At 34.8% G+C, this 13,951-nt stretch overlaps 1 protein-coding gene across 2 annotated transcripts in view; it reads right to left on the reverse strand.

The window, feature by feature from the left end:
- Nucleotides 1-3,123: 3,123 nt before the first annotated feature.
- Nucleotides 3,124-13,951, reverse strand: part of LOC123540699 (uncharacterized) — a 49,527-nt gene continuing 38,699 nt past the window's right edge. Inside the window, exons 2-4 of one of the 2 annotated variants that reach the window (XM_053527443.1) lie at nt 10,116-10,265; nt 4,373-4,612; nt 3,124-3,503 (exon numbers count right to left, since the gene is read on the reverse strand). In XM_053527443.1, the coding sequence (XP_053383418.1) occupies nt 3,262-3,503; nt 4,373-4,612; nt 10,116-10,236 (603 nt within the window). In that variant the 5' untranslated portion in view covers nt 10,237-10,265 and the 3' untranslated portion in view covers nt 3,124-3,261. The remainder of the gene's footprint in view (nt 3,504-4,372; nt 4,613-10,115; nt 10,266-13,951) is intronic. The other variant, XM_053527442.1, reaches the window with a different exon arrangement.

Genomic DNA, 13,951 nt, shown 5'->3' on the forward strand with positions numbered 1-13,951 from the left:
CTTTAAGGGGCCATAACTCTGGAACCCATGACGCGATCTAGCCAGTTTTCAAAAAGAATCGAGATATACGCCAATACCAGTTATGTATAAGTTTTATTAAAATTGAATGCAAAATGTGGTCTCTATCGTGTTCACAAGAAATTGTGGACGGACGACGGACGATCACAAAAGCTCATCCTGTCACTACGTGACAGGTGAACTAAAAATACAGGGGCGAAGAGGGGTGCGGCAGCAGTTATGTGGATGGAGGATACTAAGGTGCAATATAAAAAGTGAACTGAAAGTAAAAACAATGTGGGTGTGATTGGGGTATCCTTGGAGAGTCTCTGAACCTAAAATCAATAGCGATCTTTCTCAAGTGGTACTTAGTCATTGTGTAAAGTTTCAAAGTCATAACTTCGATACTTTTTTACGTAAAGCCCGATAACAGTGTTATATTTCAAAATTGGCGTACAAAAAGCAACAAGTTGATGCTAGTAAGGGTGAACTTGGAAGGAATCGGCTTATTTATATTTGACTGAACTTTGTGTTTAGAATACTCCTGTGTGCCAGAGTGTGGGTTGTCATAGGTAAAATCTGATTTTAGTCCCCTAAAAGGCTTTTGCTGATGACCGTTCCAATGCGGTGCTTCGTATATTCTGTCTCGTTTTGAGGGTCATGATGTGTCAGTTTCTATTTTCTGAGTATGTCTGTAATATTTATTGTTCTGTGACAATTTGTTGTTTTTCAATGTCATTTCCGTTAAACGTTCTTATTCTGATTGTTTCGAGGCATCTCATGGGAATCCGCAGTTTTTTTTCTTTCTATCCAACCAATATTAGACTTCAAATACAAAAACTATTTCAAAATGGACCAATATAACATTATTTCCAATTAACTTGTATTAAATTAGAGCTATCACTAAAGGTGATGAATGTACCCCCCGCACGCACTGATACAGTATATTGCAATCTGACGCACACAAGACTGCATAATTATGAGGACTGTATGTATATAGACTGTATATATACAGTATAGTAACAAAAAACAAAGTCCCATAACTCTGCAGAATATTTACCTAAAAGAACGTAACATGCACAATGCACAACTAGGGTTGGTACTGATCACTTGTGTGAAGTTTCATTAACTTGTGTGCAAGGGTTCGGAAGATTAGGCGCGCACAAGATTGCATATGAAGACTGTATGTACATAGTATGTTAACAAAAAACAAAGTCCTATAACTCTGCAGAATATTTATCTAAAAGAACGTAACATGCACCTTGCACAACTAGGGTTAGTACTGATTACTTGTGTGAAGTTTCATTCAATTGTGTGCAAGGGTTCGGAAGATTAGGCACGCACAAGACTGAATATGGAGACTGTGTGTACATAGTATGTTAACAAAAATCAAAGTCCCGTAAGTCTGCAATTTTTTTTTCTGAAAGAACCTAACATGCATTATGCACAACTACTGTTGTTACTGATCACTTCTGTGAAGTTTCATTAAATTGTGTCAAGGGGATGAGGAGAGATGTTGTGCACAAGATTGTGTCTATGTATATAGTATAGTAACAAAAATCAAAGTCCCGTAACTCTGCAGAATTTTTTTCTGAAAGAACCTAATATGCTCCATGCACAACTATTGTTGTTACTGATCACTTCTGTGAAGTTTCATTAAATTGTGTCAAAAGGATGAGGAGTTGGCGCGCACAAGATTCTGTCTATGGACAGACGGACGGACGGACGGACGTTCCTACATATGGATACTTATGTGGCTACTCTTTTGTTCTCTCTATTGTTCTTTTAGCCACGTAAGAGAAAAATAGCCACATAAAAGCCTTACGGAATGAATGACATCAAAGAAAAAGTACAGTTACCTATTGTTCCTATAGCCACCTAAGTATGCAAATGTGAGCTCGGACAGACAGACAGACAGACGGACAACCTGAAACCAGTATACCCACCCTTACAACTTTGTTGTCGTGGGGTACAAAAATGAAGGATACGATTCTCAGACTACAAGTCATGTTGTAACTGAGATGTCATCAACTAGTGCAGCACTCACAACAGTATAATAGGGTTATTGTAATAGTAGTTTGATTTGGGATGCTGTATTCGGCTCGAGTGGATTTTGCTAGATCGGATCACACGAGGCGCACAAGCGCCCTTGCAAAATCGACAATAGCCGAATACATAATCCAATATCTAGCTACTGTTCTAATGACCATTTTATTATATACCTCCACCTTTTTGTTTGTTGTTTTGATATCGAACTAAATCTTTAATGTTTGTCGATGTTAAAATAGAAATGAGTGAAGTTTTTTGTACACTATTTGTAGAACTTTGCCAGGTCATGCATATTAAATAAAAGTAGTCCAGCACATACAATACAAAAGGTACATTACGGATTTTTTTCTGCCTGTTCATATTTTCTTGTAAAATACAAGCTGTATTTTTGACAGAATTAATATAGGTATATAATAAACTATAATATCATCAGTCCTTTAAACAGTAGTGGTAGTATGGCAACAAACAGTCAGCTCTTAATGTTCACAACTGCAAGAATATAATGGATGCTGACGGAGTACATAATAGTATTTACATGACAGAGGCTATGACAGAAATACATAAGAGCCCGAAAATAACAAAATATATATATGCTTGCAGCTCTGGTGGCGCCACTAATGTTACATAAAATCCTAAGCGCTTCGTAATGAGTATATAAAGACTTGTAACCCACATTGAAACTATTCAGGAAAAAAACCTTTTAAGTCCCTATGGATAAATACTTCATCATGTGAATCGGACCTTAACAATCCTATGCAGTTTAATGACTGTAGGGCAAATACGTTATGAAATATGCACGACGAAAATTCGGACAGACGGACATACGTACAGCCAAGAGTTAATCAAAATGTTCCAGAAAACCTAATTATAAAGCCGTGTTGTCTTCACGAGTTCGAAATACCAAAATAAACAGAGTTTGTGTGTGTTTTTTTTTGTGTTTGTTTTTACAAAATATCACTGTACAGAATGCAGCATTTTGAATGCACTTCTGAAATGATGAACCAACAAATCTAGCATTCTATAAAGGTTATAACATTTATTTTACCTTTGTTATTTAATAAAATACCGATCAAAATAAGTTTAATGAATGATACTCAAAAACAGAATGTCAGTTAAACGGTTTAATATAATCATTTTTGATTTATCTGGATAAATGAATAAGTACCAGTACAAAATATGTAAGAAAAGAAATGAAAGGTATATATGAAGTGATTTTCAAATTGCCCATGGAGGGGGCGTGACTGTGGTCTTGTGCATTTTTAATGCGTTTGCCGCCCAATACACGTGCTCTAGAACTAAATTCAGCTCCTTTGTCAACTTTTCGTCTACTGGTGTCCCGTCTTGAGCGATTTTCTCGTGCGCAAAAGGTATGCTCATCTGTTTTGGCACTGATATCATCCCTAATGCCCCTGTAAACGCCCGTAATTGCACGCCGACTCTACATCCACCGAACTGACCTGATCAAGATAAAAGATCATTACCGTAAAGACGTATACCGGTGAAGTGGGCGTTAAAGGGACACGACGTTAGATGTATGAAACAGCATTTTGTTTCATTCTATATAATTACATATCAATGCATGTTTTAAATAAAAGCACACATGGTATCTGAAAGATATGCAAAAAAAACACGTCTACTATTTTAGTTACACAATTCATTGATGAATAGATGAACATATACTCTCTAAACTATCAACTGAATTAGTACTTATGATTTTTGACATTCAACGGCATTTGTTATCAACAACAACACCAACAACTACTTTATTAATGTCAGATTACATATATGTAATAACATGACTCTTTTTTTTTCAAACGGGATGTGGGTTTAGATGGGGACAGGCATAATTATATATCATATACAAAGATACAATTTACAAACTTAGAATATCATAAATACAGATCGTTAAACTTAGTGAAAAAAGCATAAGATGTTTACACCGAGGTTTGTAATTAATGATACTTGTTGGGAAAATAAGATCACGAAAAAAGCATGATCTAGCTAAGGGTATGCCATTGACGGTATCATTATGAATCGACTGGGGGATTAGGTAGAACTATGAATTTTGATTGGTCAGTGGTTTCTTTATACATGTATACATGTCTCCTCTTCGTGAAATGTATCGAAATTCGAAATTAGTTTTGTTTTTGTTGGGTTTCGAGTCATATTGACACAATCCAGGTCACGACTTCTTTTGATGGTGGAGGAAGACCTCAGGGCATGGACGAGCACCTGGGTAGAACTGCCAAGCTGGATGACTTCCTTAATAGTACATGGCTCTTCAGTATTTAGAGCAATTCTCTTACCTACAGAGTAAATCACATACCTATAGAGTAGTTCACAAAGCCACATGGTTTCCATACAAGTGTTGCAGGTGATATATTATCGAATAAATTTGCTAGAGGTGGTGGTAAACTATAGTTGTATTCAGCACAGACAATCAGAAATGCGTCGAAACCTTTCATTTTCTCATTTAGCGCCCTGATATTTTCTGGGATATTTCCCGTCGGATTAAACAGGAAATCCATAGAATGTTGAGTTTTTGGAAACTCTATCGTAGCTGGGTCTGGAATGTAGAGAAAAAATGTTACTATAATTTAATCTCTGTGTAAGAATACCATTCTGTTGTCTGAAGTTTTTTAAGAATATGTTGTTGCTGAAACTGATTTATAAAGGACAAAGTATCTGCCTTTGTCAGAAAGACCTTTGCTCTTCAGGTGTGTCATAAACAAAGATTATACCGTTCCTCATAGTGCACGAATGTTTTTTTTTTTTTTTGACAAACTTAACCAAGCATTATGTTCTGAAAATATTTTGGTTTTCTGGAATGTCGCTAAATTCATTCTGGCCCTTAGACAAATACATTCTATGTTTCCTAATCAGAAGCTATTTAAAATATTCTATACTTAACCCCTAGTTAAGAAGAAGAAGAAGAAGAAGATTTTATTCAAGACTTGAGCTGAAAGCTCCTCGTCTAAACATACAATATATCAAATATATAAGGTCAAACTATACAACAAATAAGTATCTACACATTCAAAATATAAACATTCAAAACGAGAGTAACAGTTCATAAATTACAAAGCTTCAAGGCATTAATAACTATTTCATGTTCTATCATTTAAGAAATTGTCTCTAATTTTCAAGGCACAATGTATATAACATGCGAGTTTATTTAGCACTTTTGCGTTAGTTGATGAGATCAGATGTATAAATTTTTGCATACTATGGTGCTGAAAATAATATTTAGCAATATAACGCTTTCTGATTGTTTTATATTTCGGACACACAATTATAAAATGATATTCGTCCTCTATGTCATTACTTCCACATACTTCACAAGTTCTTTCAGATCTGTCAATTCTATACCGACCATATCTACCTGTCTCAATACGAAGTCTATGAGCACAAAGCCTAAACTTTGTTAATAATTGTCTATATAGTCGATTTTGCACAACACTTAAGTATTCCTCATAACCAAAATTTTCTTTAACATACTTATACACAAATAGAACACTATTTTCATTCACACCATGTTTCCAGTTCTGTATAAAACTATCAACAAGACGCTGTTTAAAGTCAGAAATAAATACATTTACGGTAACATTATATGGATTATCCCATACATAACCAAAACCGTTTGTAGTAAGCATATCTTTAACATTAGATAACCAGTTTATCTTGCCACTAAGCAGATCATTTTTTAACATAAAATACACATTTTGTAAAACAATGTTGTCAGTATTGATAAGTTTAAACCAATATTTAACTATACGGACAAATCTATTTATATACAATGGAAAGCGACCTAGTTCCCCATAAATTCCAACATTACTTGTAGAGATTTTTACATTCAACAACTTTTTGCAAAATTTTAAATGTATTCTTTCGATGTCTTTACATTTAGTATATCCCCACACTTCTGAGGAATAATTTAAAATAGATGTTACAAAAGAATCAAATAGACTACACATCGTCTTAGGTGTAAAATTAAATTCTCTAGTATTACAGAATAATGTGTTCATAGCTTTCAACGATTTCCCAACAAGCATCTGCATATTTGAGTTAAAATTACCATAAGAATCAAATACCACACCTAAATAATTAAAACTGTCAACTATTTCGAGTCTTTTACCATCATATGACCACACTTCATTATTACGAAGTCTTCCACGACGTCTGAAAACCATCACTTTTGTTTTGTCCGTATTCACTTGTAAACCCCAACGGTTACAATATATACACAAGTCATTAAGGCTTTGTTGTAAATCATCAACATCATTTGAGAAAAGAACCATATCATCTGCGTAAAGAAACATTATAAGAGTAACATCATCAAAATTTAAACCACTTCCGGGTCTAGACCCAATATATAGTTCCAAGTCTTCTATAAACATAGACCATAGTAACGGTGAACAAATCTCGCCCTGCTTTAAGCCTACAATTGTTTCCATAAAATCTGAGTATTTATTACAATGTCTTACTCGACAACGGACATGTTCATACATAGATCTAACTATTTGTAACATTTTCCCACTAATTCCTAGTTTGTACATTTTAAACCATAATGCATTTCGGTAGACACTGTCAAAACACTTTTTCATATCTATAAAGGTTGCGTACAAACGTTTGCCATTACTTAAGAAATTTTGAATTAAACCGAACAGGCTAAAGACAGCATCAGTTGTTGAATATCCCTTTTTAAAACCAAATTGCGAATCAGATATTATGTTATATTTAGAGCACCATTTTGACATTCTAGTATTTAATATGGATGTGAACACTTTTGCGATCACGCTCACTAACGTTATCCCTCTATAGTTATTCTTATCAGATTCGTCACCTTTCTTAAACACTGGGACTATTATTCCCTCCATCCATGATTCTGGAAAGTGACCGCTTGAAAATATAATGTTAAATAGATCGACAAGATGTGAAGCTAGAATATCTCCAGCCTCTAAAAAGTATTCATTTATAAGTTCATCCGCAGAGCCAGCCTTTCTACGCTTCAACGATTTAATTGCTTGTCGCACCTCATCCACAGTGATAACAACATCTAGTTCATCAAGTATTGGATCATCAGACAACAACTGTTCTCGACAAAAGTCTTCACTTTCATTGTCATATGTAATATTTATTTCTTCCGATAAGTTCTTGAAATAATCGTAAAAATCATTTAAAGACACAGCGTCTCCTTTACGTTGTTTTCTTTTTGAAAAATATTTCCAAAAGTCACAAGGCTTTTTTGATTTTAAACTTTCTATCTCTTTCATTTTTCTAATTTTGTACTTTTTACGTTTACTGTTTATTAGTTTCTTATAGTCTCGCTTTTTTGTAAATAAATTTATCCTGTTTACGTCACTTTTATTTACATTGAAAATTCGCAAAGCTTCAATATATAAACGTTTAGCTTCATGGCAAGACGCATCAAACCATTCCGAACTTTTCCAGGGGCTCCTTGCAGAAAATTGTGGCATACGATTTCCTACATTCAGTTCTTTTCGGAAAATTGGCTTGGCAACATCATTAATTATTTGCACAAAATTCGAAACTAAATCATTCACTGCCATATTATCAAGAATAGCATGACTTACAAATAAACCATTGAAATCTGGCAATTTTGAAATTAAACCCCTTCTATATTCTAACACTTTCTCAGGATTCCACCTGATAGTTTCTATAGTACATTCTTGCACCTGAGGCGCGCGCCGATCAAACACTGGTATACTGAAAGTCAACAATGCATGATCAGAAAATATGTTAAAATCTGATATTTCAAAAGATCTTATAAATCTATAATCGGTCTGTTTACATAATAGGTAATCTATAACGGAGTTACTGTTATAGCTGCAGTATGTGAATGAATGAGTGTTTATAAAACGCCCGTTACAAATAGTCAAATTAGTTGCTTTACATAGATCAAGCAGTTGAATTCCGTGGGCATTATGATTAGTGTCCAAAGAAGAACGCTCCAGTGGGATGTCAGGAATGTAATCGCTACCGTCTATAACTGAATTCAGTCTATCAAAACATACATAGTCAGGTTTTAAACCAACCCTACTGTTCATATCACCCGCGACCAAGACTACGCCTTTCTCCTGATACATACTAATATCATTTTCTAAAATTTCGAAAAGATTTACGTTTGCAACATTATATGCTGGAGACTCACTGCCCCAAATATACGCAAAACATACGTAAAAATCATTTTCGGTATTGAAAAAGTCACTATCTAACTTTAACCACAAGATAGTGTCATAGCGATTTTCAATAATTGTTATTCCTTGTGAAATGTTTCTTTTTATATATATAATTATGCCCCCGCTGTATCTACGCGCATTTCTATTTTGAAATTTTCTGTAAAAGTTATATGCTTCGTAACCCTCAAATTCTATTTCACTATCTTTATTACACCAAGATTCTAAAAGACAAATAACATCGTACTTTGAAATTAACCGACAAAAGTCATCATCTTGCTTTTTCTGCGAAGTAAAGCCATTAACATTCCATACGGCGATTTTTATGTCACTCCCGGGAATGTGCTACTCGGCATTGCCGTATTCACCGTCTGTATACACTTTACCGTCGATGATTAATTTATCATATCTGATGTACGCGGTTTTCTTATCTTGCCTAGCTTTCTTCATTATCGGGACCAACCTTTTTCTTTGTGCCACCACATCCGCCGGATACTGATCATGCATGAATAGACCAGTAGCTGCGCTATCAACATTGTTCTTAAACGATTTCACGAGCTGCTTCATGGTGAATTTTTCAAATGCCACAATTATTTTCTTGGGATTGCCTCTGGTGCTATAACCAATGCGATGGGCTCTCTCAATGTTAAGTGATTTGATATCTTCATCAGGTATTTTGTAATCTTCTTTCAGACACGTAACAACTTTCATAAGTGTTTGTTCATTGGTCTCGTCTTGGTCCTCTTTTATCCCGCTAATTATCAAATTATTTCTCATTGATCTTGCTTGCATATTTGATACCATGTCCTTAAGTTCCTTATTATCTTTCTGTAAATTTCTCAATTCCTGTTGCCTTTTTTCTAAGTTGAAATCATGGTCATCAACAGTTGCCTCTAACATGTCTATCTTTTCCCTGTTTCTAACGACGCGCTCATCGAGTTCAGACCAAAGTTTATTTATTTTCGAATCTAATTCCGACACTTTCCTTTCCACAAGTTCCAATTTATTCAACCTAGAGTTTACAGCGTCAAAATTGGACTTCATGAATTCCATTAATTCTTCATTTGTTACATGTTTTGATTGTTGAGGGACTTGATTATGAATCATTGTCTGCATATTCGGTAGCATATTCGGCGACCCACCATGCTGTAACATATTCATTGATGAGAAATTTCCCATTTGCGTGCCCTGGTTTTGGCCTGTGTTTACCATTGACACATATGGCTGCGGGCTTGAAAAACCGTTACCACTCATGTTGCTCATTATTGTCAATTGCTCCGGCTCTGTGTATGTGCCGTTAAATGATATATCTGGTGATACAAAAGAGTTCAAACCACTATTGATCAATACTGAATTCTTATCACTGAAATATCCCGTGGTTTTAGCGTCCTTTATTCCTTTTGTTGATTTTGGAGTTTCTCCTTGGCTACTATTTTTTCGCTTTTTCTGATCTTTTTTCGGCATAATGTTCACACCATAGCAAAGAAAAACTTTTTACGAATCCGCTCATATAAATTTTGTCACATATACTATCCAAACTGATTTTAAATCATGAAAAATATACTCCACATATTTTATACCGTCCATCACAATTTACTTGACCTTGACCTTAAGGCCTAGAAAAGAAACCAGTTCTTTGAATTGCTGCGGGCTTGCAGATAAAAAAAAGCTCATTTCGTCATAAAATTTGTTCTACTTTGCAAATATAACATTTTAGTGTTTTTCTGCAAAGTTTCTTGCTTGTTTAGACTTTATCCAACCGTGAGCAAAATCCTAGACCTTATCAAGCATAATAATAATCAAGGAGGAACAAAGCTTTTGCTTGACAAAATACTTCATGCTACATTTTTTCTTATGATACAACAATCATACCAATGATCTCCACGTTGTGATTCTTTGCAATTGAGTGGTGTACAAATTTAGTGACCTGGTCGTTAAGCCGACCTTCCCGTGTAGAGCTCATTACCAGCGCAATTTTCAGCTTGGAAGACATCTTCTATATGCTGCCACTCTCTTTATTGCCTGTAAATGAGACATGTAAATGAAACATGCACGCCTACATGTAATAATTACGCAATTGATATTTTAAGTTAAACAGCAATTTTGTGAATTATTTGCAGTACTTTTTATAAAGTCACTAAGTCCGCGCTGCGTTTCATATTTTTTATTAGCCAAAATATACTTTCCTCTAAGCATCGCGCGCGAATCTACATTAAGAATTAAGTTAAACACAAAAATAAAGAAGAAGAAATGTAGATATGTACAGACAGAGAAATGAATCACGTAAATTTCAACGTCACATAATATAGCAGGCCAATATCAATGTTCAAATCAACTACTGCAGTAAAATGCTTTAGGGTGCCATTTTACTATTTATTCACTTCTTTGAGATATCATAAATCTATTTTGTGATATCCTTCATTCATTTGATGACATTATTATATTTATTTTGTAATATCTTGAAATATTATATAATAAATAATTAATAAAATGATATCATCGATTATACTAATTCAATGCATTTTTTTGATATTCATAAATAATATCAAATAACAGAATAGATCTAATAGATATGTTAAAATTCGAATGTTTTTTTTCATATCCTTAATTTATCCTTAATTTATTTTATGAAATTTGAAAAATACTTTGAATGATATCAGTTCTATTTAACGATATTTATTTTTTTTGAGATATCAAATATTCGTTTATGGATATCAGTAAAGAGAACTAATAATAGCATTCAATTGAAATAAGGATATCATAAAACACTGGCGATACACTTATACGGCACAAAAGATTGAAGGGAATTTTTTTTGGTATTAAATTTTAATAATGTTTAATTACGACCTAAAATCCGGTTTCACCATTAACGTGGATCAGAAGAAGAATGATTATAATGGCGTCGTCAGGCAACGACGCTGTGAACAATGACGTCGCTCTTGAATGTGAATAATAAAAACGGTAAGACAGTCATTGCTATCATCGAAATAACATTAAAATGAAAATAGTTGCATAATTTTTCCGGAATTGAAGGCTCTGCATATATAAAGAGTAAATATCATTTTACCATTTAGAGACGGTTTATATATACATATACATAATATTATACATATAGCCTACATAATTTATTTTAGGTCGATTGTGAAGCAAGTTCTACAATTCATATCAATATCTTATATCAATAACTATCAATAACTTATCAATAACTTATCTCGGCACCTCATTCCTGATGGATTTCCTGATGGAATCCATCGCCACAAGGGTATGAGAGAAGAGAAGCCAGTTGTTTCCCTTTTAACGCTGAGCGTCAAGCAAGGGAGCTACTGGTACCATTTTTCACGTCTTTGGTATGACGCGGCCGGAGATCAATCCCACGACCTCCCGCACTCGAAGAGGACGCTCTACCACTAGGCTATCGAGGCGGTTAAAACAGTTTGATAAAGTATGTTATTTCATCAGCCGATGTGTAGTATTGATGTCTTTCGGCTTGTAAAATGGAAAAGTGTGGAATTTCGGTGTAAGGTTTTAGCACCGTATTTATATGAAAATCAATTTGTGATATCCATAAATAAATTTAGGATGTAAAAGAAACGAATTTTTGATATCCATAGATGAATTTAGCGTATCACAAAGCAATGAATAAATAGTAAGACTGTATCCCAAGTAATACAAGAAAATCCACATCCTATCAGACCTATTTCCCCGACTTGATATCATAGCATAGTATCGAAATTTGGCTTACTAAAATACAATATATCTATATGTATATGCGTAATAAGTATAGATTTTTTTAACAAGCCAACATGTGACAACAAAATTATAACAAAACAAAACAACAACACAAAAGGAACTAAGAAGACAAAAAGAAAAATACACCATCAAATAATGTTGATCTAAATTAATTCAATTTTCTGTCTGGGGCATAACAGGGCACTCAGGAGCATTTGTCTGTTGTTTTTTTGTGTGTGAGATTCATCATTTTATGGAAATCATTACTTTTTTCAGTTTTTCAGTACCCCCCCCCCCCCCCCCCCCCAACCCCTACTCCCCCAAAAGTCATTGACACTTTAACTATTACCCATGATACTTTTTCTGATGCAACAAGGTTTTCAGGCTTTTTTTTTGTTGTTGTTTTTTGTCGGGAAGTAAATCTAACAGTGTTTATTTATATCTTAATGCCAATTCAGCAAAGGTTGCACACATATTTATTGCCCACAGATTGACTATATTGAACAATAGGTAGACTGCGCGTGATGAAAGGTTTGGAGATTATACTGATACACATAAAGAAACAACTCCCACCCTTAGCACTCCCGACTTACAGGTAAATAACTCTTGTAGGCCATTTCTGGAGTAAAAAAACAAGTTGGACAATTCGACATTAAAACGATTTTATTCATAATAATTATGGGCGGTGGGTGTGCCTGTTCGGAGGGTGGTCGGGGGAGGTAGGGGTGATTAGTGTCGTTTTCAACATTTTTTTTTCAGTCGTATAAACGACACTGTGAGCACAATGCACGACCAGGAAGCGAACCCACGACCTCCCGCTCTCGAAACTCTACCACTGGTTTAGTTTAATCATATTTTATTGCTCATTATTACTTATATTTATAATAACATATGTGTCAATAAGTGTACATGTACAGCCAAAAATAAGCAAATGGGTCGGGCCGCTAGACTACGAGGCGGGTGGTGAGCATTATTATCAAGATATGTATTTGACGAGATGCGAGTGTTTTGGTGAAAATATAAATCTTATTCCGCACTTTTATCTAACGAATCAACAGATTCATTCAACCATTTTTATGGTTTTATATTAACAGCATTCACATTAAATTCATACATTAAGCACTTGCATTTATTTCGTTTTGCTAAGTTTACATTTATACATATCTTCGATTTAATTGTAAATAAAATGCTGATATACAGCATATTCTAGATGCCAGTGATTTGCGATTCATGTTTCATCTTCAGGTTATGTTAACTAACCAGATGTGTTTTTCTTGTCCCTTCATTGATTTTAATACGCCGTTTTGAAAAAAACTGACGTATTTTGTAATGGCACGTGCGTCTGTTTGTCCGTATGTCCATCATATTTCATTTTTTGTTTGTTTGTTTTGGGTTTAACACCGTTTTTCAACAGTATTTCAGTTATGTAAACCTAACCAGTGTTCTTGGATTCTGTACCAGTACAAACCTGTTCTCCACAAGTAACTGCCAACTTCACCACATGAATTAGAGGTGGAGGACGAATGATTTCAGGCACAATGTCTTTATCAAAGCGTCGCGAAGAACATACGCCTCGCCCAGGGCTCGAGCTCACGACCCCAAGATCCATAGATCTGCGCTCTCCCTACTGAGCTAAGCAGGCGGGCTTGTCATATTTCGTGTCGGGAGTACAACCATTCAAGATATTGACTTCTAATTTTGAATATAAGTAGGTTGTGAAGAGACGATGCGCAGAGCGCATGAACTTGGTCAGTAGGTGAAATGTCAAGGTTACAAATTCAGTTCAAATCTGTCCTTTGTATTCAGTGTTCGGAGCACATCTTCAACACTATTCAAGGTATTGACTTTGAACTTGTAATATAGGTGGGTGGTGACAAGTTGATCTGAGGAGTGCAACAATCCACATATGCCCCCCACCCGATCCCCCTCATTACCCATCCCCCAAAAATCACTGTTATTTACGAAGAGTGCAACACAAT

Source organism: Mercenaria mercenaria, chromosome 16 (assembly GCF_021730395.1).
Source record: "Mercenaria mercenaria strain notata chromosome 16, MADL_Memer_1, whole genome shotgun sequence".
Lineage (NCBI taxonomy): Eukaryota > Metazoa > Mollusca > Bivalvia > Venerida > Veneridae > Mercenaria > Mercenaria mercenaria.